Raw genomic sequence first — 27,212 nt, forward strand, 5'->3', positions numbered from 1 at the left:
TATTCTTTATTAGGAAACAGAATGTTCAGTTGCAAGTTTTATGGGAACAAAATTCTCTGTGGTCAGGATGTTCGTCATGATTTCTTAGTTTCATGATCATAAATTAAGTCCTATGTTTATTTAGTCCTTGGATATTGTATTCATAAGGGTCCATATATATATTTCATTCCTCAATCCCTCCAGATGCATCAAGTAAATAATCTTTTTAATGTTATTTCCACAGTTGTAATTTTTATGTTGATATTCAACTATCAAATAAACAGTACCAGTATTCCAGGAAAAAAAATGTAGTTTACAAACTCCTTTCACAGTACAAATGTTCAATGAACATTCTTGAACACCAATTATCTTCAAGGTGCTGTGCTCCTGAAGGGAAAACCAGGAGATATACCTCCTGCCTTTAAGGGGTATAACTAGAGTGCAACTCCTATCAACTGACCAAGTACCTTGGAATTGATTCCAGATTTCTCTATCTCCATCAGTTGCCACCCAATCAACTATAAAGTTGAACAATTTCATGAGCTAAATAGTTCTCAGATGTGTACCTTCTTCAGCAAAGCCTTTAGCATTTTTCTCTCCATAACTTGGCTCCTGCACATCTCACAAGCTTTATGTCAGACACCTATTACTTTTTATGTTATATTCAAGTTACGGAAAATACATTGTAGTTCCACAAGGATACCCAAGGCTTTGCTCATATAGTTTTCTCTCTCCTATTTCTTTTCCAGCCAATATTACCTGACTCTTTCTACTCACCAAATGTATGCTTTTAAATTCTACCTGAATACAATGCACAAACCTCAGTCATAATGTTTGCCAAATGTATAAACTATATCTGTTTGTAGATTTATCTCCATTATATTTTATTGCAGGAATATCTCAATAGTAAGGATAGTATCTAGGTCATCTTCGCATGCCCAGAAATGTTATTAATTTAATATTAATGTATTACTCAATGCTAACTCAGTATTAATGTAATACTAACTCAAATTTAAAATGATATCAATAAATATTTAACTTACCTTGCAATACTTGTTGTATGCTTAATTTCCATTTAATAGACTAAAAGCAGAATTTTTGACAGTAGTAGTGGTTGCCCAAGATAGTAAAATAACTCCCAAGTGGAGTTTTAGTTGTCATCCTGAAACTGTATTCCCAGCTAAACTACCCTTAAAGAATAAGCTGAGATAAATATACTCTCTGAATTTTCTTTAAAAACATAAAAGTCTTCCTTCTAGAAAACTTTAATAAATGATTTATCAAAGAATTTATTTAGCCGAAACCGGTTTGGCTCAGTGGATAGAGCGTCGGCCTGCGGACTGAGGGGTCCCGGGTTCGATTCTGGTCAAGGGCATGTACCTTGGTTGCGGGCACATCCCCAGTAGGGGGTGTGCAGGAGGCAGCTGATCGATGTTTCTCTCTCATCGATGTTTCTAACTCTCTATCCCTCTCCCTTCCTCTCTGTAAAAAATCAATAAAATATATTTAAAAAAAAAAGAATTTATTTAACAAAGAAATATTTTTTCCTAAGGGACCTGTATGCAAAGAAGGTAGTACACATGTGAGTAATTTCAAATAGATCATCTGAATAAAGCACAAAACTATTGATATTGACTAACTTGCAGGTGAAAATCATAACAGAACTAAAATATTTGACAATAATACATAAGGTGGTAAGAGGTAGGATGCTGATGTGTTACACCATCCCAGGGTCTTGTATTATTTGATAGTAGAGAGGTTAACTGAGATTACATTTTGTTAAAATTTAACGGTAACTATCATAGAATGTATGTAGACTGTTGATCTTCTGGACCAGCAAACTCAATATAAAATAATATAGAAAACTTAACTGACTCAAAAAAACCATAGACATAGAGAGGTAACTGCAAAACTTGTAATCAGATGTTAACCAACTTCCAAATGTATCTGTAAAAATAAGCTCAGAAATTAAAGATAGATTTTATGTTGGGAAAACTCTATAAATGGAAATTTAATTTGCTGTTAATTCTCCAGGAAGTACAGGGTCAGTGCATACCAAGAACCTCAAGTTAATTTATTCTTTTAAACTAAATAATATCACTTGTAGTAACTTATCCAAAAGAAATAATTATAAATGCAATCAAAGAAATATACACAAAGACACATGTAACACACACAAAGCAATATTCTAAAGTCATTAAAATAAAGTCTTAATATACATTATGTCATAATGCTATGCAAAAAAATTTAGGTTCCCAAAACCCTTTATACAATAAGCACTAAAATCTAAAAAATTTAATTTTCTTTTGTTTTTCTCCTTTTATTAGTATACTAGAGGCCCAGTGCACAAATTCATGCATGGGTGGAGTCCCTTGACCTGGCCAGTGATTGGGGCCAATGGAGGGGATGGCTGGCCAGGGGGAAGGGCCGTGGGGGGCTAGCCAAGTTGGGGGGAAGGGCCATGGGATGCCAGTCAGCCGGAGTAGGGGAGGGGCTGTGGGAGGTTGGCTGGCTGGAAGGAGGGGCCGCAGGAGATTGGCCAGGGGAGGTTGGCTGTGGGAGCACACTGCCCACCAGCGGCCAGCTCCTGCATTGAGTATCTGACCCTGGTGGTCAGTGCGCATCATAGAGACTGTTGACTAGTCGTTCTGGTCATTCCGGTCGTTCAGTCATAATAGTCACTTAGGCTTTTATATATATAGATTAGAGGTCTGGTGCATGAAATTCATGCACTCAAGGGGGTTTCTTCAGGTGGGCCTGCGCCCTCTCGCAGTCCAGGAGCCCTTGGGAGATGTCCAACTGCCACAGAGGCAGAAGAGGCTTCCGCCAAAGTTGCTGCGCTTGCTAGCTGTGAGCCCAGCTTCTGGCTGAGCAGGAGTGCACTGACCACCAGGGGGCAGCTCCTGCATTGAGCGTCTGCCCCCTGGTGGTCAGTGCATGTCATAGGACTGGTCGTTCCACCATCGGGCTGAAACCGGCTCTCTGACATCCCCCCAGGGGTCCCGGATTGCGAGAGGGCACAGGCCAGGCCGAGAAACCCCACTGGTGCACGATCGATACCAGGGAGGGATGCAGAAGGTTGGCCAGCCGGGGAGGGATCACAGGAGGGTTTTCAACTTTTTTTCCTTAGTATACTCTTGATATTTATGACCATGAAAAAAAATCAGAAAATATTGTTATTTTTCTGCAGTAGAACTCATACTGCACTTCAAACATATTTCATATGTAGTATAATTTGTTTGATGCTAACACTGTCAAGAGAATTACATTTCTTTACAATTTTATGTGCATGCATGTGTATATTTTACCTTACATGATTTTTTTTAATCCTCACCCAAGGATATGTTTTTATTGATTTTCAAAGAAAGAGGGAGAGAGAGAGAGAGAGAGAGAGAGAGAGAGAGAGAGAGAGAAACAATGATGTGAGAGAGAAAATTTAATTAGTTTCCTCCCACATGTGCCCCAACCAGGGATCAAACCCATAACCTAGATATGTGCCCTGATAGGGAATCAAACTTGCAACCTTTTGGTGCAAGCGACGTTGTGCCTACCAACTGACCCACCCAGCCAGGGCACCTTACATGAATTTATAAAAAGCTTGAAGTAGGTCTTGTTATCATCATCATCATCCCATTTTCACAGAAAAGGAGACTGAGGGACAGAGAGATTACAGTATGCTAGCTTATAACTTTGCCGGGTACTTGTTTTATCAATTTTGTGTTTTCTGTGCCAGTTTCACAAAATACGTAGAGACTACTGATTTGTTTTCTAAATTTGTAGATCAATTTCTGTAAGGTTATAGAAGAACAAGGGTGATGGTTCAGTTAGTTTGACAAGTATGTGAATATGTACATGGGCATAAAAGTCTCAGCTGGTACTTTTCCACTGTTCTAGAGGCACTAGGACCAGCAGCTGTCTGTAAGTGATTTTTAACAGACTATAACCACAGACATAAACACATCTCATCAATGAGGAACATCCTCATGATCTTGATACTGCAGTTTCTTGGCAATTTTTCAATACCATTAGTAAACGTATCCCAATCTCTTAAGTAAAGTTTGAGATTTATTTTTCAATTTGTAATAACAAGGGGAAGATAAATAGCTGGGGAGACCACATCTTCATGCTGTGTGGGACTTCTCAGTTAGCTGCCGTCGCCAGCATGTCTTTGGTCCTGCTCTCTGTCCTCTGGCTCATTGTACAAACTGAAGGTAAGTGCTGATATATTGACATTTTATACAAAAGTCAAATTACTTAAAGCATTTTTAAAGTACCCTTAAGAAAGTGGCATGCTCATATGACCCAGACATCACTACTATTTGTATTTTAGTATATTTACTCAATTTACATAAATTGTGCTCATCGTCAAAGTGTTGTGATTGGCATAAAAATTTAATTAGGATGTCTCTGAAATTTTATCTTGTTCAACGATCCTACAAGTTCTATATTTTGTTTTACAATAACAGCAGATAATTAACTTCCAGACCAGAATTCAAGAATTTTCTAACCGTCATCCATGTTATCTTAAATAAAGTTAATATTTCTACCCTGTAAAAAGACAATCATTAAAACACAATTTATTCAAGTGCTGCACTAGGGTAGATGACAAGGAAGACTCTTAAGTAAAATTAGAGTTGTTAGACATAATTACATTAGTAAGCAAAATAAAAAATTAATTGACCAACTGACCAATTAGTATTAGAGTTGGGACTAGATATTATTAAAATTCACTCTAATTTCAATTTCAGAACTCTTTCCATAATAGGGTTCATATTCTCTTTTGATAAAGACTTTTAGTAATATATTTACAAATGCTCTTTTCTTCATGTGTAGTGAATTCTTCTTCGGATAGCATCACAGCAGAACTTTGAGGGTTGATTAGAAGAGATTTTATGACTTACTGCTTCCCTTCAGGTTGTCCACATCAGCCAGATATAGTATTGCTAAAGTCACACCGACTGTCAACATTGAGTGAGAATTTGTCTCTAACCATTGACACTTGTCTGTGAAAATGGAAACATTTAAAAACAAAACCGAGTTTCTATGGATAATTGAATGAGTAAAGAAAAAATAATGGATAAGGGTGTGCCTGCCACTTGGTATTAAATAATTTTATAAAGTTTATGCTATGTGATTTTTATACCAACCTCTACTTTAGGAAAATAAACTGATAGAAATTGAAGTGACTTTTGCAAGATAATTTACAAGGTCATTTAGCTAGGATTCAAGACCAAATTCTGGCTCCAATATCAGTTATTTTCTTACTATATGCAAGTAAAATAGAAAATTCTCTACATAATGTAATTCCAAGTAAATCTAGAACATTTAGTCTACATAAAATTTTTCTTCTGGCTCTCTGATGCTTTAAAATTGTTCCAACTGAGAATAACAGAAACATTATTTCCTATGAAATCTAAAGTCTGAGAGCAAATGCTAATGAAAGACCATAATGGTTTTTTGTTGCACTGAGAAATAAAATAACTGTTAGTAGAATGAAGAATTATCTGTCTATGAAATATTTTTTAAATATATTTCTTTATTGATTTCAGAGAGGAAGGGAGAGGAAGGGAGAGGAAGAGAGAGAGAGAGAGAGAAATATCAATAATGAGAGAGAATCATTGATTGGCTGCCTCCAGCACATCCCCTACTGGGGATTGAGCCCAGAACCCAGGCATGTGCCCTTGGCCAGAATCGAACCTGGCACCCTTCAGTCTGCAGGCCAACACTCTATCCACTGAGCCAAACCAGCTAGGGCTCTATGAAATATTTGATTTTTTTCGGGGGAGGGAGTTAGTCAGGGTTTGCACCAAAGAGAGCAAAATACATAAAAAGGAATACAGAGACCACTGAGAAGATTAAAAGAACAATTCACAATTTTGTAGAGGACAATAGAGGAAGAAGAAACTGGATTACTGCAGGAAGAATTCCTGGCTCCTATAAACTGTGTCCTAATGCAAAACCTGCCCTTTCTGGCCATGGTGGCCCAGAGTTTACACATATTGGGAGATATCCAAAGCATTGTTCTAGCATCATTATGTCTTTCCAGAACCAGGAGTCGGGGAATGGAGAGCAAAAGGAAAAAACTTTGTTTTCCAAGTTCTAGTAGAAGGAAGAACTTGTTTTTAATGTTTATTTTCTCAATGAGAATATGGTCGCCCATGCCATTTTAACAAACCAACCGTGCAAAACCAAAACAAAATCCTTCAATATTTTATATCACTATTACCTCTTTTTCCTTAGCAATAGCCATAAGGCAAATACCTGAATTTGAAGGCTATGAAGTAGTTCGTCCTAAAAAACTGCACATTTTACACAAAAGAGAGATACAGAACAACCAGACAGAGACAGATGGTAAAGAGGTAAGTAATGTAAATGACTGTGGGTTTTACAATCATCTGAAGAGACAATAAAGAGCCTTTTAACTAATAGAAGTGATGACATAGTCAACATCTCATGGTTTAATCTTCATCCAAGAGAGAACATGGAATTTCTTAGAATGCTTTTACAATTAAGCAGCAGAAAGGGAGTTAACTGCTTTACTTGATCGGAAAGAATAAAGCTACTTAGGCATTTCTTCAAGTTTCTGGTATGGGGGGGAGGGAGAGAAAAAAAAGCAGCCCAGGAAAGGCAGCCATTTTTGACAATATTCCTTGCCAAGCTCCTCAAACCCTTTCTCCTACTCTCTTCCCCTTCCCAAATGAATTGCCTTTTCCTTGGCTATTTTGTCTATAATGGAGAACTGAACATTATCTTATTAAGATTTTTAAAATGTATTAAGGATATTAACTTTTTGACTATTACATTATTGCAAATATTTCCATCAGTTTATAGTTTTTACTTTATATAACTACTAGAGGCTGGGTGCATGGATTCGTGCACTGGTGGGGTCCCTCAGCCTGGCCTGCAGCCTCTCGCAATCTGGGACACCTCAGGGGATGTTGTAGAGACGGTTTCAGCCTGATCCCCACAGGTCAGGCCAGGGGACCCCATCGGTGCACTGATGGGCCTCTAGTATGCATATAAGATCTTTGATTAACCTCTTCCCGTTCTCTCCCCTCTCTCCTTCCCTCTGAGATTCATTAGTCTGTTCCATGTTCCCATGCCTGTGGTTTCTGCTACTGCATTGAGCAGCTGCCCCCCGGTGGTCAGTGCATGTTATAGCTACCGGATGGTCAGCCAGTCGCTTAGGCTTTTCTATATATGGATTAGCAGGTTTGGAGTTGATTTTCTTTAGTGTATTTGGTTTTATTTTGTCATAATAAAATATGTGTCTTATTATTAGCCCATTAGTGATCCATTAGTGACTGTCTACTGTACACAGGGCAAATGATTAGTCCCTATCTTACATTAGTTTAAATTACAGATTAGTTTAATCTGTAAGTCTCATTACCGTGTTATTGTACTTTTTTGAAATCCATCTAAATACACAATTTATATTTACTTTTACATATTTTAAAGGCATGCGAGATATGCTTTTGTCTTAAATGCACTTGCAATTACTCTTCTATATGATATATATTATTATATTATGTTTATTTTAGCTAGACTCAGAAATATAAATTGATATTATATAATTACATTTTTAAGGAAAAATATGAACCTGAACTTCAGTATCAGATTATATTAAATGGGGAAGTCATTCTCTACCTACAAAAAACCAAGTAAGTTAATTTTCTAAAAGTTTAATCAGTGATTTGTATTAAGAGAATATGGAAAAATAAATCTTGAGACCTTATTTAGTGTAATTTTAGATAAAGGACATCAAGCACATTGAGTTTTAGATGTTTTAAATGCATTTGCGCTACTGTTATCTCAGATATGTTGATGCTTTCCTAGGAAATTACATGCAAATTGTAAAACAAAGAGAGTTGCTCATATAAATGGCATTCTTCCCTGATTCTTCTTAGAACTTGCAGAAATTCTTTTCTATCCAGGTAAACTTAAACCTTTGATATGACTTTCCATTATTTTTATAAGAATGTATGCCCCACGTTCATTCAGGGCACACAGCCTTCAGATAGATCCCAGGGATGGGCCTCCCCCGAGTTCTATAGCAGTCAGTAAAATTCTCTCAGAATGCAATGGTCCTTTATGCATATTTGTGACCCAGCACCCTTCAGGAACCCTGTGAAGGATCTGTCCTTTGTGCAAAGAATCCCCAAATAACTCATTTTGAGCATAAATAATGTGCAGTTAAAAGGCAGCCAAGGCCATTTCTTCCCTCAGATTTAACAGGTATAGCCAGCACTTTGATTTGCATCAGCAGCAGAATTCCAATGTTGGAAAAAGATCAGTGGGTCAGAATGTCAACATCTTCTCAGTGTAGACATTTTTATTGCTTTAGTGCCAGAGATCATGTCAGAAATATTAATTAGCCTTTATTACCACAGTGAGTGTATTATGCAACTTTCTGATCTCTACAGGCATCTCCTGGGGCCAGACTACACTGAAACTTACTACTCACCCAAAGGAGAGGAAATCACCACAAGCCCTCAGAACATGGTAGGTTTTGAATGCTTTCTGGGACTCTTTCTGGATCTGCCACTTACGCTGTAAGATTCATAAGTCCAGGAACAACTTAAAAATGTTTGAAGAACTTGAAAGCAAGTTGCTTATCTATCCAATGAGTCAACAGATTTAAAAAGCATAGTCAGCATTTTTAAAAGGTAGGAGTATTAGGAGGCTTCCGAGTGCTGCATTTTTTTGAAGCAATCAAAAGTCTACTTTTTCTAAACTACCTTATCAGTAGGTTAAAAATAGTCTCCCCTATAGGTTTTAAAATGTCCTGAAACTATTTACTGTTTTCTGATGATACATGCATTTATCCTGAAGTCAACAATGGAATATAAATTATTTCATTAATATATTGTATATCTGGTTAAACCACCACTCTACAAATAATGCCAAGGCCTAGATGTCAGATATAAAGAATCAAGGCTGAAGAAAGAACAGAAAAAGATTACAAAAAGGTTACTCATGGAGTATTACCAAGTTAAGTGAGTTTCTCAGAGCCACCTCCATAGCATCTCAAATGTGTGTTTCTCTAAAAAATGCAACAGATAAGACTTCTGCCACAAAATGTCTCTTTCTTTCCTACTCACATGAAAATTCTCATCTCATGGACATCTGTCTGGATTTTTGCTAATACTGACCTTCAATGAAAGTATCTGAAGATAAATTAATTCATATTCAAGTGCAGTGGCTGATACTTTCATGTGGTACAAGTCTTCTATGAGAAAGTGTTTATGATAACAAGGTTTCTTCCAAAGGAAAGAAAAACACCGATGGAATGTCAACCCTGAGAAAAGTCAGTTTATTTTTTAACAGGAGGTTATTCATTGGCTTTCTTAGATTACTCTACACAAGTGACCCCTATTTTGCTTATATGGATCATCAACCATATCTAAATCTCTAGTTTTAGAGAAATTCTCAGGGATTTTGATGATAGTAAAGAAATTGCACTAATACACCAATTAATACGGTAAGGGAGATCAATTATTATGAGGGCTCAGGAATGGTAGCGTGGTGTTTTAAGGACCCTAGAATCTAGAAAAATGTGTACCCCATTTTATTGATATGGTATGTACAGTGTCTTAGGAACTCAGCAAAGGGAGCCAAATTCTCACAAGTTGTCCCTCAACTCTGAGCATTCTCTGGGAGTTCTGTAGACCCCAGGCCAGCTGGCTAGTTCTCAGATGCAGCACCCACTTTCAGCAGGAGCCCACTCAGGTTCAGCCTTCCTGGACTTTCCTTTAGTGCCAGTTAGCATCAGTCATTCAATAGGGCTAGTTTCCAGGGTTGGTGGTGGAGCAGTTCATAAAACCTCTGAGGTTCCCACTGTGTTTATTTCTTGGAATTGGTCTGGCCACAGTCACTACTCAAAGACCTTTCCTACATATTCAAGATAACAGCTTCCACCACAATTGTGATATATTTATTCTTATAGTTATTGTTTTTCTTTTTTCTAACTGTAGGAACACTGCTACTATACAGGACACATCCTGAATGAAAAGAATTCTGTTGCCAGCATTAGTACTTGTAATGGGTTGAGGTGAGAACTACTCCCCAAAATATTAAACATCAACCATCATTGTATTACACAGATAAATGTCTTCCTGGATATCATGTCTTATACTATATTGGTTAAATGTTTCCATCGATAGTATGCTGAATGTATCATCCTTGCAATCATTTTATAATCTGCTGATCTAGTAAAAGTTAGTCCTAGCAGTATTTAAACAAGATGCTATACTATGGACCTTGATGATATCTGGATCCATTTTTACATTGACCAATCCCACTCCCTGAAGACATTCTATTTCATTTTGTTAGAGTCTACTTTGCAATTGTCATGGTGAAACATACTTTTAAAAAAATTGTGTATGTGTGTGTGGTATTTATCCTTATTTAAAAGGTAATTCTTATCAATTAGGGAAATTTTGGAAAGTAAGAAAAACCAAATAAGAAAATAACCACCATGAAATGTTACCTCTGTGTGATCACTATTATTAACATTTTGTCCTGTTTACAGCTTTTTGTACATATAGACAAATATACCTCTTATGTAGCTGAAATATGAAATAAAATACACATAATTGTTCTCACATAGCTCAAACCACAACATCAAAGCCTTTTCCCTTATTATAAGATACTTTCATAAATGAAACCTTAAATGGTTATGTAAACTTTGTAATATCCCATCATATGGATTCAACTTTCTATTTCTGAAAGAATTTTATTACTATAAAGTGGAATTCTTTAAACTACTAGTTCCAAACTGTTCCTCTGGCTAATCTGCTCATCATTCTTTCTCTTCACTGGGGTTCTTGGTATCTATACACTCCTTTAGTTTATTCTCCCTTGTTTTTCTAAGACATGTCAAGAAATATATGCTAAATGTGTGGACAAATTTTACTTTGGTATAGCTTCATCTTAGTAATTATTGTTCACAGTTCTCTGAGTAAATAAAACAGGCTCTAGCTTAGTATTGAAAAATACTGATTATCTCTTAAATTAGCAAAAAAAAAAAAAAAAAGCCAAAAGCCAATGAATCAGTACTGTGTGTGTGAGCTTGGGATGGAGGGAGAGGTGGTAATCCGTTCTGGTCAGTATGTGTGACTGTGGCAGAGAATCCTCGAACTTGAGTGTCTGTGTTTCACAGGGGATTCTTCACACATCGTGATCAAAGATATATGATCAAGCCTCTGAAAAGCACAGACCAAGAAGAACATGCTGTCCTGACATATAACCAGGAGGAGCCAGACCTGACTAACCACACCTGTGGGGTAAAAAATGTTGGCCGAAAACACGGCCACATTCGGACCGCTAGGTCACTCAATAGCCCAGAGGTAAGTGTAGCTTTCCTATGTCATCATTTCTTTCGGTAGGCTCGGCAATGACGTGTAATAGACTGTTGTGCTCAGCAATGACTGGTACAGGGGAAACCTATAATTTATTTACTTATTCATCAATTTAATTTTTCTCTGAAGAAAAAAATAAACCTCTTTATACGCGTTCCAAACTTTTAGGATAAAGATAATTATTAACAATGTTTTTTTTACTCTTTGTAAAGGAAGAATACTTTCTTCGGGCTGAGAAATACATTGACCTCTTTTTGGTGCTAGATCATACCTTTGTGAGTATGAAATATGTGTGCTTCTTGTTAAGTTAAGCCAACTTTTAAGTTCTCTTATCAGCAAAAACAAACAGTAATATTCTGACTGAAAATGCGGAGCTTGTCTTCCTGATTGTCTTATCTGTTCTACCTGTCTTGCCAACAACAGTTTTTGCTCATCCACCCCCTTTAATATTCAAAATAGTCATATATTAGAAATATTCTAAATACAATACCTACAGGAGATCAAGCACAATACTGAAAAAAATTGAATGGGTTATTAAAATATTTTTAAATTCTTACTATATTATGTAAATATAAAGTAGACACAAAATTATATTTTACAAGTTATATTTATATACTCAAAAATACCAGAATCAGTGCTTCTAACTAGTATTACTTTATAATCAAATTTTAATAATATTGAATTGGCTTAAAACATTTAAATCATTAATTTGTTTTATTCAATGTAAAAATGAAAGAAACTAAAATTTTACATCAATGCTTAATTTTTATCTTACCAAGACAATCTTACATTTGAAATACAATTTGTTGAAACACAGAATCTTATGTAAAGTAGATATGAAATAAATGGACATTTGCTTACATTAAAATGTGTAATTTTTCTTAAAATGTGTACTTCTATATTTCATAAACTTTCTCACTATAGTTTGAGATTTTAATTATACTTTGTATTTTGTATTTTACAGTATAACATGTATAAGGGAAATCTAACTTCCATAAGAAGCTTTGTGTTTGATGTGATGAACCTGCTCAATGTGGTAAGATATTTGTCCTGTAAACATGTGACTCCACATTGGGGCCTGAGGCTTCCCTACGGTTTCACCAAGTAAGGAGTTGGGAGGATCACAATGGTTTAAGGTCAGCAGTTTTGAGAAATTTAGCAGATAAGGATAAACATCAAGGTAAAATCATATACATTGTAGCAAAGGCAACTTTGAGAATTTTATTTTCAAAATGAGTTACATGTATCCATCACTTGTGGTCAGCAAAGGATCTAAAACATTAAAGAAATCTCAAAATTTTTATGAGGAAAAATGCTCTTTCCACAGATTTATAACACCATAGATGTTCAAGTGGCCTTGGTAGGTATGGAAATCTGGTCTGATGGTGATAAGATAAAGGTGGCACCCAATGCAGGCGTCACCTTTGGCAACTTTCTGAATTGGCATCGTTCTAACTTGGGGAAAATGAAGACCCATGACCATGCTCAGCTACTCAGGTGAGCATACACTGGCCAGGGTCAGGCATAGGTAGGCAGAGCAGATAATTATCCCAAAGGTTTCTTGGCAGAGTTTACTGTTCAGATACATAACCCCAACCACTTATCAGAGAGCTTGAAGTTCTATCCTTAGCAATTCACTTGTGAAATTATTAGACCTGTGTCAGATCACTAAAATTGATTCTTGGATGTGGGACAAGCATTATAATCCTATGGAATAAGTTCTTGGATAAGCTAAAGAACTTATGTACTTACTAGAGATCCAGTGCATGGGCCGGGGTGCACGGGACTCTGGGGCTTGTGGCCGGGGCAACGCAACTGGAGTCCAATGCCCAGGCCGCTATGGGCGCCGCCATTCTTGTGACAGAGTGATGATTAATTTGCATATTACCCTTTTATTAGATAAGATATGCATAGCCCATGGACACAGGCAATAGGGTAGTGAAGACCTGGGGGTGGGTAGGAGCTGGGAGGAGATGGGTAAAGGGGGAGGGAATGGGAGATATCTGTAATACTATCAACAATAAAAAATATATATTAAAAAATAATTCCATGGAATAGTATAAGCTTTTCTGGGCCCTAGTAAATATAAAAAGGGTAGGGTAACAATGGAAATCTAAAACATAACTGGCAACAGCTAATGGTTCTAAAGACTCAGATTGTGACTGTGTACCTGTAACTTTCATACAGTGGAATTGGCTTCAACAATCAACGTGTAGGGCTGGCAGCCTCGAATTCCTTGTGTTCCCCAACTTCGGTTGCTGTTATTGAGGTTTGTAAACCTATAGTAAAGCTCTCTGTGGTCTTATATCCTCTGTGAGGACCAGCATAATGCCTTATATAAAGATGGTACAATGGGCATTTGCTGAGTCAGCAAATAAAGGTAGAAATAAAACTACTGATAGACTTTGGTCCCTTGGATGAAAGAACAGAATATTTCCTTACATTGACTCTTCCAGAAGGCTTAACTCTTCAGTTGGTATTAGGAAGTAAGAGCAAGAAGATTAGGAGAGAAAGGGAATTCAAGTGTTCTCTGTGGCCTGAAAGTATTGATGGCCAGAGAGGTCAGACAAGGTGCATGTTGGTGGGATGTGGCCAAGCACTACCAATGTCAATAGTTTTTGGAGGCCTCTGGATACATAGAATGGTATCTTTTAGTACTTCCTATGAAGAATGTATTAATATAAGCATGGTTTACTGAGAAATTATCATTAGTTCAGCAAATGTTTATTAAGAACTAACTCAGTGGTTGATTCACAGGAACCAATCATTTCAAATGTTTACTCACATTTTACAATAACTAATGTCAGGAAAAGGAATTTAGTGACTAATTATTTTTTTATTTGTCAAACTATCATTTTATTACTGAACATTGAATCAATTAAGAACTAACTGGATCAACAAAGAAATAACAGATGTTTGCATGTTTTCAAGGCTAAGAAAAAGAATAACGTGGCTCTTGTAGGAGTGATGTCACATGAGTTGGGTCATGCCCTTGGTATGCCTGATGCTCCATATAACACTAAGTGTCCATCTGGGAGTTGTGTGATGAGTCAATATCTGAGGTGAGACCTTGTCACCCTACAGGAAAAAATACATATGTTTCTTAAATCCTAAAGAATTCAGATGGGCGTATAATTGGATGGGCGTATTTTTGTTTTTATTTTTTTGTGGGTTTCTTTTTTTTTTTTTCTTTTTTTTTTTTACAAAGGGCTGTGTATCCCATTAATTCACCCTCAAGCCTCTTGATGCACAAGTTTTATTAGTTATTAGGACTCATTATTTAAGATTTTCAAATATACCAAGGTAGAGCATAAGTATGGTGACTATGTTATTTTAACTTTAAATAATATATTTTCAAAAATATGTATCTAATTAAGATGATTACAATTATCTCCATCACCAACCAGTCAATCAATTTTTTCTGTTTTTAATTACCTTCTGGTACCAGATGCTTGCAAGGACTTGGGATTGAAAAAAAGTGAATAAAACTAACTCCTGAACATAGAACATGGAAGTCTGCAATTACTTCCTTTCACTAGGTTATTGTTATCACTTACTTCTCAGCACTCAGTGGCTAAATAAGCCAAAGAAAACAAATAGTGAAGTTCCTGCCAATTAGTATAGTACTGAATCCAGGCTGGAATTTAAATTACTCTAGCCCTATAACTGAGTGTCTAGAAAAACAGTTTTCCAACCAGCATAGTAGCATGCTCTATCACCTTTCACATGTAACACAGTGCAAGCCTAGACAGATACTAAATTTGGAATTTCTATTGAGCCTGTAATAGTTTCAGACAAGTCAGGTTCTCGCATTCGTGTATCACAGCATATCATGGTATCCCTGATTGTTTTCTGCTTACAGTTCAAAATTCCCAAAGGATTTCAGTACATCCTGCCGCTCATATTTTGAAAGATACATTTTATCTCATAAACCAAAGTGCCTGCTGCAAGCACCAATTTCTAAAAATATAATAACAAAACCAGTGTGTGGGAACCAGCTTCTGGAAGTAGGGGAAGAATGCGATTGTGGCTCTCCTAAGGTATGAAAATGCCCATGGTTTCAAAAACTTATTATAGAGTGATTGTGGCATACCTGTTTTCTTCCCTTTTCCTTTTCTAAAAAAAGGGGGGGGGGGATGGGTGAGAGGGGGTTTATGGAAATTTTTTTCTAAAGACAAGCTTGGAATCATAGTAAAAAGAAGATTTGCACTGACTTTGGAGATCTTTTGAAAAGCATTTCAAAAGCCAGGATATGGTTATGACATGATTGTATGAAGTTCAATGTAAAGAGGTAAATCATTAACTATAATATGTCACTTAGGAGCTTTCCTAAATGTATTAGTCAGAAATCCTGTGCCACATAGTCACAATTGATCATCTGTTGACCAATCACAATTCCTCCCCATGAAGAGAGTTGGCTTTCTCTCATCCAGCCAATATGTAAACCAGGAAGTGAATAAAATGGAGAAAAAGAAAAAATAACAAACTTGTAAAAAATGGATTATTAACATTGAATATCTAAGATAATTGCTCTAAGTCTGCTAATGTCTGTAAAATCTGATCCCTTTGAGGCATCAGTGTATTCTGGAGAATGTTTGGTAGAATGTTGGCTAGCATCCCATGTAAGGTTTGCAAAAGAGAGCATTCTGGTGGTGTTTTTTGGTTGTTGTTGTGGGTTTCTGTTTTGTTTTTCTAGCAATCTTTTACTTTTAAGACTAAAAAAATGAGTTAATACTTGAAGAGATTTTCTATGTGTCAGTATACATAATGCTTTCGTATATACTAGTACAACACCTCCTTTATTACTCACAACAAACCTGTTAATCACAGCAAACCTACTAAATAGGTTTTGCTATGATCCCAAATTAGAGAAGAAGAAGTGAGGCTCAGAAAAGCTGAATAACTAGTTCCAAGGATACAAATCTAATAATCATCCCATTGCAATGCAAGGTTTATCCATTACTTTAAGGGGTTTTATTAAAAAGGGGAAGGCACAAACTCTCTCTGTGCTTCAGCATATTTAGTCAGAAATATTAAGCTGTTGAATTATATTAGATTACATAGTATAACTTAATCATTTATAACAAATATTCCAAATATTTTATCCTATCTAATAAAAGAGTAATATGCAAATTGACCATCACGCCAACACACAAGATGGCTGCCCCCATGTGGTCAAAGATGGCTGCCCCCATGTGGACACAAGATGGCCACCACAAGATGGCCAGCAGGGGAGGGCAGTTGGGAGGGATCAGGCCTGCAGGGGAGGGCAGTTGGGGGGGACCAGGCCTGCAGGGGCAGGCAGTTGGGGGGGACCAGGCCTGCAGGGGAGGGCAGTTAGGGGCAAACAGGCTGGCAGGGGAGCAGTTAGGCATCAATCAGGCTGGCAGGGGAGTGGTTAGGGGGTGATCAGGCTGGCAGGCAGAAGCGGTTAGGGGCAATCAGGAAGGCAGGCAGGCAAACAGTTGGGAGCCAGCAGTCCTGGATTGTGAGAGGGATGTCTGACTGCCCGTTTAGGCCCGATCCTACCGCAATCGGGCCTAAACGGGCAGTCAGACATCCCTCAAGGGGTCCCAGATTGGAGAGGGTGCAGGTTGGGCTGAGGGACACACCCCCCGTGCACAAATTTTGTGCACCGGGCCTCTAGTTAATTATAATGAGATATGGAGTGTTAAAGTGATTGTTTCAACTCCCATATGGTTTCTCAAGTAAGACAACTAAAGTTGTTCATAACCCTAGGTACTTCTAATTCCAGCAGGCAAATGGTATACATAGTATATACTTTATATAGCACCCTTAGTGAATAATCCAGTTTCCCATGATCCAATGTGCCATTTGTTTTTTTATATACATATTTAGGTGTTTTTTAGGTTTTAAAAGTAGTCATTCTGCCCTAACCTGTTAAGTGTATAGAGCAGCCTTGGGTAAACTACGGCCCGCGGGCCGGATCCGGCTGTTCTATCCGGTTCTCTTGCTCTCCCCTCCGCTCCTTTACTTTGAATTTATATTAGTTCACACAAACACTCTATCCATGCTTTTGTTCTGGTCCTCCGGTCCAGTTTAAGAACCCATTGTGGCCCTTGAATCAAAAAGTTTGCCCACCCCTGGTATAGAGCGTCGGCCTGCGGACCTGAAGGTCCCAGGTTCGATTCCGGTCAAGGGCATGTACCTTGGTTGCAAGCACATCCCCAGTAGGCGACTGATTGATGTTTCTCATCAATGTTTCTAACTCTCTATCCCTTTCCCTTCCTCTCTGTAAAAAATCAATAAAACATATTTAAAAATAAAATAATAAAAGTATCTGTCTAAATATCTACCATAAGCATCATGCTATTTTTATGATTGTAACATACAATGCATTTTAATATCTTTTACAGTAACTCTCTTCATATCTATCATCTATCGTCTATTCATATAGAATTTGCATAGAAATTCTTTAATGTTAGTTTTTCCATATAACTCTTGGTATACTTTTTGTCAGTTTGCCCACAAATACAACTGGGATTCAGATTGAAATGCATTAAATTCATATTTCACTAAAGGCCACTGGCATTTTCACAATATTAAATATTGTCTTAAAAGACAATTTGCCTGGAAAGTTCTTCAGAAAAGTTATATATAAAGTTCTCCATGTAATTCTGGCACCATTTGAAGGTTTATTCTGAAGTATTTTCTTTTTTTGTTGTTGTTATTAGTATGTGTAAAGTTTTTTAAATCTTTGGTTCTAATTTATTATGACTTTTTATGTTATTTGATTATTATCTTAAATAGCTATCTTAGTGACTTACCCAATATTTTTAGAGTTGAACCTATGTTTTTTTCCAGGTCAAGAATTTTATGACACACAAATAGTGAAAATGTGATTTATACTACCCAATTATTATACTTTTATATCTTTTTCTTATCTCATAACATTTACCACCATTTCCATATAAATATAAACTATAAATAATCCTTGTCTTATTCTTTATTTTATTGGATATATTCGTTATATATCAGATAGGTTTTCTTCATCATGATGATACATAATTCTGTTCACAGTTTTTTTTTTAATATGTTTAAATAATGCAATAATGGTACTGAATTTTTACCAGCTAATTTTTGCCATCTATCACAATAATAGTTGTTTTCTTTCTAAGTCTCTTAATGTGATTAATTATGTTACTCTATTCTGTGTAGTTGAGACACCCTGCATTTTGGTGGGGAAAAAGAAACTACATAGTTGTAATTGAGAGTTGTGATATTAATAAAATGATGCTTAACTAATGTTTTATTCAAGTTTTTTGCATTTATATCAATAATTGAGAATAGCCTCTGTGTGTGTATGTGTGTGTGTGTGTGTGTATTAATTACCAGTTCTCATTATAAGAATTATGCAATCTTGGTAAAACAAATTGAAGATTTAAAATATTTTTCTCTATCTTCAGTTTTTATAGCATAGAAATATTCTCCCTTGAAGTTTTAAATTAATTTACATGATAACATCTAGGACACATTTATTTGGGGTGATTCTTGAATAATTCAATTTTTGTCCTTTTAAGAGGTAGTTTCTATTACTCTTAAATTTTTTTTAATTTTTAATTTTTTTTAAATCTTTATTGTTGAAAGTATTACATATGTCCCCTTTTTCTCCCATTGACTCCTACTAGACCGCCCCATTACCCCAGGCCGTTACCACTTGTATAGCAGAATAATTTAGTTTGAAAAGTGAAATGTTATTGCCATCCTGTGCCAGAATTCCTCAGAGAAAAATGCTGAGCCCACTTTCCATTGTGTGTGCTTTAAAGGAATGCACCAATCCTTCCTGTGAGGCCTTGACCTGCACGTTGAAACCTGACGCGGACGCTGATTATGAAGAAGAGACTCTGATGTAAGACCTTTATTTTTTTCCTTTGTTGTCAGATATTTCTCACTTTTATTTCGTATTTAAGAAAGATGTGACACTGAGTTCTATAACATATTAAAACACAATTTTTTACAGTTAAAAATGACAGCTTCAAGAAGAAAAATTAAGCCATCATTATGAACAAAAATAACTAACATACTAATGAGAAAATGACTACTTTCTCATCTGTGAGATTAGGACTGCTGAAATATGTGCTAAAAATTGTTTACATTTCTCTTAGGTAGTGATGAGTTTAATGTTAGCTAAGGTAAGAGAAGAAAAATTCATTTTATTTTATTTTAATTAACTTTATTGGGGTGTCATTGGTTAATAAGATCATATAGGTTTCAAGTGTACATTTCTATGATACATGATCCATATGTTGCATTGTGTGCCGATGCCAAAGTCAAACCATCTTTGGTCACCATACATTTGGCCCCTTTCCCTCTGGTAACCACCATACTGTTATCTGTGTCTATGAATTTCAGTTTTATATCCCACACATGAGTGAAATCATATAGTATAGTTCTTAGCATTTTCTGACTGACTTATTTCGTTTAGCATAATATTCCCAAGGTCCATCCATGTTGTCACAAATGGCAGCATTTCATCTTTTCTAATGGCTGAGGAGTATTCCATAGTATATCTGTAACACATCTTCTTTTTCCCATCCTCTATCAAAGGACACTTTGGTTGTCTCCATGTCTTGGCCACCATGAATAATGCTGTAGTAAACATAGGGGTGCATATATCTTTGTGAATAAATGTTCTCAAGTTTTTTGGGTAGGTACCCAAAAGAAGGATTGCTGGGTCATATTAAAAAGTTCTTATAAAAAAAGCTCTGATTGATGAGCAAATTTATTCTTGGTTAAGAGCTGATAGCTGTAATTTGCGAGGTATTCAGGAAATCAAAAAAATTTAAAAACACATAAGATTTGATAATTTTATTTCTTTTTTTAAAATTTATCTTATTTTTTATTAAAGTATAGTTGACTTATTTATTTTATAACTTGAAGTTTGCACCTTTTATTCCCCTTTCACCAAACCAAACAAACAGAAACAGACTCAATAGATACAGATATAAGATGATCGTTGCCAGAGAGGAGGAAGAGGGGAAAATGAGTTGAAAAATATTTTATTCCTTTTAAAGTGTCTTAAGAAACTGTACTGCACATATTATTTTGTGTTTTATACAATCCTGTATGAGCTGGGTGAAGGAACCCAATTGCTCTGAATATGGTGTGTGTGTTTTTCAGTAAAAAAAAATAAAAAAAAATCATCTCTAAGTCTAAAAACGGTAATAACAACAACAAAAATCATACATAGGGGAAAGACTCAGGATAAATTATAGGGAAGAAGCTTATTATTCCTACTCCTCTTCCATGAATCTTTTCTGGACTTGAAACTAGAGGGAGATTATAAGAATAATGAACTCAATCTCCATTGACTATGACTTTCTCAGGAAAGGACTGGCAAGGTAATAGACAAGGAGCATCACCTCATTATTTACAAAGTGCCATGTACCGTGGCTTGTTGAAACTCTTTTGTGGGCCACTCTGGAGGGAAGTCTAGAAATCGTGCCCATCTTCTAATTCTGTCACAGAGAATGGAGCATAGCATCTCAAAAATTATCAATTTAATTCTTTAGGGTGATGGGTGGGCATGTCCCATGGCTGGGCCAGATCGACAATTTAGTAACTTGCAACAATAATTGAACTTGAACTCAGGAAACTTAAATTATTTTCTTAGTTCCACCCAACATGAGCTATGGGACTTTAAGCCAAGTTTTCACCTGTAAAATGGAGCAAATGATATTGTCTCTCAGTAGGGTTGTTAACATTATTTAAACTCTATACATGTTCAGTATCATCCTATCTAATAAAAGAGTAATATGCAAATTAACCACCACTCTGCTACACCCACCAGCCATGCCCACCAGCCAATCAGGAGGGAATATGCAAATAAACCCAACCAAGATGGCTGCAGCCACAGAGAGCAGGAGGGATGCTTGGGTTTCCCTGGCAATGGAGGAAGCCAAGCTTTCCGCCTGCCCTTGCCAGCCAAGGCCTCCACTCAATGCTACAACGTTTCAATGATAGAAGATAAATAAATCCCAACAAAAATGGACACCCTTCAGGGCAAACCAGCTGGCCCCCACCCATACACCAGGCCTCTATCCTATCTAATAAAAGAGTAATATGCAGATTGACCATCACTCCAACACACAAGATGGCTGCCCCCATGTGGTCAAAGATCCTGCCCCCATGTGGACACTAGATGGCCACCACAAGATGGCTGCAAGGGAGGGCAGTTGTGGGTGATCAGGCCAGCAGGGGAGGACAGTTTGGAGGAACCAGGCCTGCAAGGGAGGGCAGTTGGGGGTGACTCGGCTGGCAGAGGAGGGAAGTTGGGGGTGACTGGGTCTGCAGGGAAGGGCAGTTAGGGGTGACCAGGCCTGCATGGGAGGGCAGTTAGGGGTGACCAGGCCTGCAGGAGAAGGCAATTAGGGGCAAACAGGCTGTCAGGGGAGCAGTTAGGCATCAATCAGGCTGGCAGGGGAGTGGTTAGGGGGTGATCAGGCTGGCAGGCAGAAGCGGTTAGGGGCAATCGGGCCTAAATGAGCAGTCGGACATCCCTTGAGGGGTCCCAGATTGGAGAGAGTGCAGGCTGGGCTGAGGAACACCCCCCCCACCCCCGCCGCCCGTGCACGAATTTCGTGCACCGGGCCTCTAGTGATTACATAATATTTTGTAATTTATACTAACCATGGCTTCCAAACTTTTTATCTTTTAGTCAGTGAATGAATTAAAAAATCTACTTGAGATGCTACTTGCCAGGACAAGAGTCAAGAAATCTAAACATACCAGAATTCTTATGTATGTTCACCTTTGCACTTAGATGTATTTTGCTTTTTATTTGTCATTATCCTTTCTATAATTTTACCAGTCCAGGTAACAGAGGAATAGAGGTGCTTAAAGAAGTTGCCTGTTTTCTAAGACCTACTTTTTAATGCATTTTTTAGAATCATGAAGCTGTTGTTTAGCTTGGCTCTTTGGAAAATCAAAAGAAATTAGCTCTTGACAAAAACACCTTAAAATGCACCATGGAATTATTCAGAGTCAATCCAGAATTGTAAAAGTACAGGGGACTTGTATTTTAACCCCGCTTTCATTTTATTAGTTTATAACTCATGAAAAAAATAACACTGGGACTTGATGAGCGAAACCTTTGGTTCATGTGTCACTTATTATTACTCCTCTGTCTTCTACTTGCCTTGCTCTTAGAAATGTGGTATTTTTCTATATCATGTCAAGAGTAATTAAATATAAACATTTTTAATTGTATCATGAATAATCATTTCCCCATCACAGATAATGTTAATTTTGAGAAGTCTGCATTTTTTTACATTTTAATTCAGCCATCAAGAAATGCTTTGTTCATTTATTGACTTAATAAACCATAATGTCAGTGAATAAAAACACAACTTTTTGAAGCTTTCTGTGTGGTAATTTTCTAAAATGAATATTTTCAAACTTTGTTGTGGGTTTCCATTAGGTGTTAAATCCTCATGTAATTAGACAATGTTCCCTCTGGTCATTTGCTAGGCGGTCCATCATCTTTGTGTGTGTGTGTGTGTGTGTGTGTGTGTGTGTGTGTGTGTGTGAATCCTCATCTAAGGATTTTTTCCATTGCTTTTTAGAGAGAGTGGAAGGGAGGGAGGAAAGGAGAAAGAGAGAGAGAAACACTGATGTGAGAGAGACACATCAACTGGTTGCCTCCAGCATGAGCACCGAGTAGGGGTAAGGAGCGGACCCGCAACCCAGGTACATGCCCTTGACTGGGAATCCAACTTGCACCACTTTGGAGTGCAGGCCAACTGAGCAACATCCGCCAGGGCCCTCCCATTGTCTTTTAATGCTCAAAACGAAATGTCTTGAGGTCAATCTCACAAGAGACTAGACTTCTCTCTGAGGTTTTTCTCTCTAAATACTTTTAAACAGTTATTTTTAAAAAAATTACTGACATTTCCATCAATGCCTGTGCTGGGAGAACAGGGACTTAGACATACTTCTAAAGACTGGACTTTGAACGGAGCAGCCTTTCAGAAGGCCCTGGCTGCTGTCTCCCCCTCCATTGCCTTGGTGTTATTGGGGGGTTTGGCACTACCAGTGTCACAATTGGAGCTGAAGTCAGAGCCACTGATAGCCGGCTACAGCCCCAGGGCATGCCTTTCTCCCCTGTCTACTGTCTGGTACAAACTTCCAGCCAATCCCTCCAAGGAAAAACACATGTTTCTTTAGAAATATTTGCCTTCTACCTCAAGATTAGGTAGAGGTTTCTTGTAGTCAAACTGCCTGAGTGGCAAGGATTATAGCCAGTAGTGTGCTGGAGACAGCTCATACTAGCTGGTTAGTGCCAATTGTTAAATTCTCAGGAATATCATGAGCTGGTTATGAAACACAGCCATTACTGAGAATCAACCTGCAAACATTTATAATTAAACTAGAGGTCCGATGCACAAAATTCAAGCAACAGTAGGCCTTCACAGCCACGGCGGCTCCCTCAATCTGTTCTTCATAGTGAGGGCAGCTGCCTTGATCCTGCGGCTGCCTTGATCCCACGGCTGCAGCCCTGGCTTCATCCAGAAGATCATCCAAAAGGACGTCTGGAAAGATTTTCTGTCAATTTGCATATTATGCTTTTATTATTACAGATACATTATAGTAAAACCTATCTTAGTCAGAATTATCCAGAGAGACAGACTATATATTTTCTTATTTATATGATATATATAAGAGATACATTGATTAACCATGACAAATTAGCTCATGTGGTTATGAATGTAACAGGACAAACAGTGGGTCCCTGCTGCCTGTCACTACATGAGCCAATTAAGCAGAGACGGGGTTGAATCATATATGAGCATTTATTCCAATATTGCCAGCAGTATGGGAGAGGAGCAGGTTAGCCACAAAAATCTGCTCTACAGCACTCCACTAGCCAGCTGCTTATCCTATATAATATGCTAAGTGCCCGGTTGTGCGGTCATCTGTTCAACCAATCAAAGCATAATACGCTAATGATATGCTAAGGCCACTCAACTGCTCACTATGACATACACTGACCACCAGGGAGCAGACAGTTGACTAGTCGATCAGTCGCTATGACGTGCACTGTGCCCTGACCACCAAAGGGTAGATGCTCTGACTGGTACGTTAACTTGCTGAGCAAGATGGGCCAGACATACCCAGGAGCCCTCCCACAGTCCCTCCCCAGCTGGCCAACCTCTTGCATCCCTCCCCTGCCCCAATCATGCACCGATGGGGTCCCTCGGCCTGGCCTGTGCCCTCTCGCAATCCAGGACCCCTCAGAGAGCCAGTTTCAGCCCAATCCCACTTAATGCAGGAGCTGCCCCCTGCTCCACAAGGGGGAGCGTGCATAAGCCATCAGTCGGACATCCTCTGAGGGGTCCTGGACTGCCATAGGGACCCTCCACCAAGTACATGAATTTCGTGCATTGGGCCTCTAGTATAGTAGAACTACAAAGGAAAAGTAAGCAAAAGGGCAGTTTTCAGATATGCAAAAGGACTAGGGGTCTTCAAAGGGCTTAGTGATATGTAAGGGCTGGGGTTACATGGGGAAATAGCCAAAGGGAGTGCCAAATGGACAATTAACAGGTAAGCAGGCTGGAGGTCTGCAAAGTCCTGAAGGTATGCAAAAAGGGCTGGGGATGTCAAAGGGTTGGCAATTCTGGTTTCTGCAACATAGCTGTTAATCTTTCCATGATAATAGGCCGCTCCAAACAGGGAGGAAGGCTGCATCTCCACGTCAGCTCCAGCCAGGGTAGAATGTGACTTCTTTAATCAGAATAAAACAATTATGGTTAACAGAGCATGATTAATACTTTCTTACAATACTAGCTGTTCTCCAACATTCTATTTCTGCCACCTTTCATGAAGACTAAGAAATCCCACAATCTGATATTTGCAAACTGGAGACCCAAAGAGCTGATGGCATAATTCAGTTTAAAGGCAGGAAACAAGATGAGATATCCTAGCTCAAGCAGGCAGGCAGGAAGAAAAAGGGTGACTTCCTCTTTCCTCTGTCTTTTGTTCTTCTTAGGCCTCAGCCTTCACCATGGCCTGGAGTGAGAGTGCCTTCAGGCAGAATGGGGGTTATGTGAATGATGGGATGTATTTAGGACCCATTAAATGAGGAAGGACATTTAGGCTAATAGCTATTAGACATTTGTTAACATAAAAATATTCAAACCTGTAAAGAATTTTTGGGAGTTTATTTGAGCCAAACTGTCGACAATTGCCAGGAAGCAGAACCTCAACGGATTGAGATAATGCTCCAGAGAATGGTGGGTTACATCTATATTTATACATTGCAATCAAAGGAAGTGACATAGGTGGGTTACATGAAATCCATTGGTAATAGACCAGAGAGGCGGGAGAAAGCAAAGTGGGGAAACCCCTGGGGTTGGATAAAAAGCATAAATGATAGACACATACTTAGGTGAGTGCAGGAACAATTAACATGATAGCAATGAAGGAATATGTGGTATCTGTCCTGGAGCCCAGGCACATTGGGTTGTGCCCCAAAGGGTCCAGAAAAAGGGAAGTTACAAGTTACCTAGACATTTCAAGGGTATATAATTACAGATGCAAAAAGACAGATAGGCTCAGTTAAGGTAAAGGTTGACCTTGTCAGTGAAGATACCGGCCTAGGATGTAACTACCCACTATAACTGCTTTTAGGTAAAAATTAATTTCAGACCATCCTTTGTGGTTACTTTAAGTCTCTGAGTTTGCAAGACTGGCATGCAGGCCTTCTCTGAGCTTGTCAGGTTAGCATGTGGCCCCTTTCATCCACACACTGTCCTTAGTTCTTGCCATATATTGTCTTATTTAATTTTCATATACTCCCTTAGTGATGTTTCCATTTTGCAGATGATAACATTGACATTCAGAAAGAGTTAACCAATGTCACACAACAAGTAAATGGATGCGTGGAGTTTCCGTCAGATATAACATTTGCTTTCCAGGACAGTACACCAAAGTCTTAGCACCTGAACATTATATTTATTCACTGTATATTTTAGAAACTAATAAGAAAAACTAACAGCTAAAAATCATAATAAGAAAGTTGTCCACATATTTAAATGGTTATAGCATCAAATCATCTTTTCAGTGTTTTGTATAAATTAAAAAAAAGATAAAGTCACAGCATGTAAAATATTTTGGCACAGAGGATGGTGACTAATTATACTCTCTTCCCAAGAAGAGGCAAACAAGAACATATATATGAAAAGGACTACATAAACCAAGCAGCTTGAATGGCTTTAAAATGTTCTTTTGCTTTCTTTTTCTAGAAACCAGTTAAGAAAAGTAGGTTATAGTTAATGTTTCTTCCAACCATCTTATTCCCTGAAGTAGGAAAGTGGAGAGAAGTGAGCAGAAACAATGTGACTAAGCCAGATCCAGCAGTCTCCTCAGTGTTGAAAGGCGTCCTGGTACTTGTTGTGGTTGTATCTAGGCTGATTCCTAGGACTCTCTGGAAACTTCATATCATAACAACTGACCAGGAAAAAATAGATCTGACCTGCACTTAGTGTTGTATCATAATTTTTAAAAATGTGGCTGCTTTCTTGGTCTAGGAAAAAACTGAAGAAAGAATCTATCTGCTTAGTAACTGGACTTGAAGAAAAGGCTGACCTAGTCAAGCCATAGACGACACTGAAAGGTAAGGGGCATATCTTGTGAGGAGGCAGTGCACGCATGTGCCTATACCTTTCCTCAGAGAATTCCATTCAAACATGGATGCACCTACAAAAAAGAAAATTGGGAAAACAAGTTGTCCTAGAATAGTGGTCGGCAAACTGCAGCTCGTGAGCCACATGCGGCTCTTTGGCCCCTTGAATGTGGCTCTTCCACAAAATACCATGTGCGGGCGCACACGTACAGTGCGATTGAAACTTCGTG

The 27,212-nt window shown here is 37.9% G+C and overlaps 1 protein-coding gene across 1 annotated transcript; it reads left to right on the forward strand.

Moving 5' to 3' along the window:
* Positions 1–4,102: 4,102 nt before the first annotated feature.
* ADAMDEC1 (ADAM like decysin 1) lies at positions 4,103–26,960 on the forward strand (the record flags this gene model as incomplete). The annotated part of the gene is made up of 14 exons (XM_080675481.1): positions 4,103–4,190; positions 6,220–6,338; positions 7,567–7,640; positions 8,403–8,481; positions 9,954–10,030; positions 11,141–11,327; positions 11,552–11,614; positions 12,304–12,375; positions 12,667–12,836; positions 13,527–13,608; positions 14,271–14,401; positions 15,202–15,379; positions 19,127–19,209; positions 26,888–26,960. The coding sequence occupies 14 exons, from the start codon at positions 4,103–4,105 to the stop codon at positions 26,958–26,960; spliced, it is 1,476 nt and encodes a 491-aa protein (XP_080531607.1).
* Positions 26,961–27,212: the final 252 nt, after the last annotated feature.

This window comes from Plecotus auritus (genome assembly GCF_963455305.1).
Source record: "Plecotus auritus genome assembly, chromosome: 6".
NCBI lineage: Eukaryota > Metazoa > Chordata > Mammalia > Chiroptera > Vespertilionidae > Plecotus > Plecotus auritus.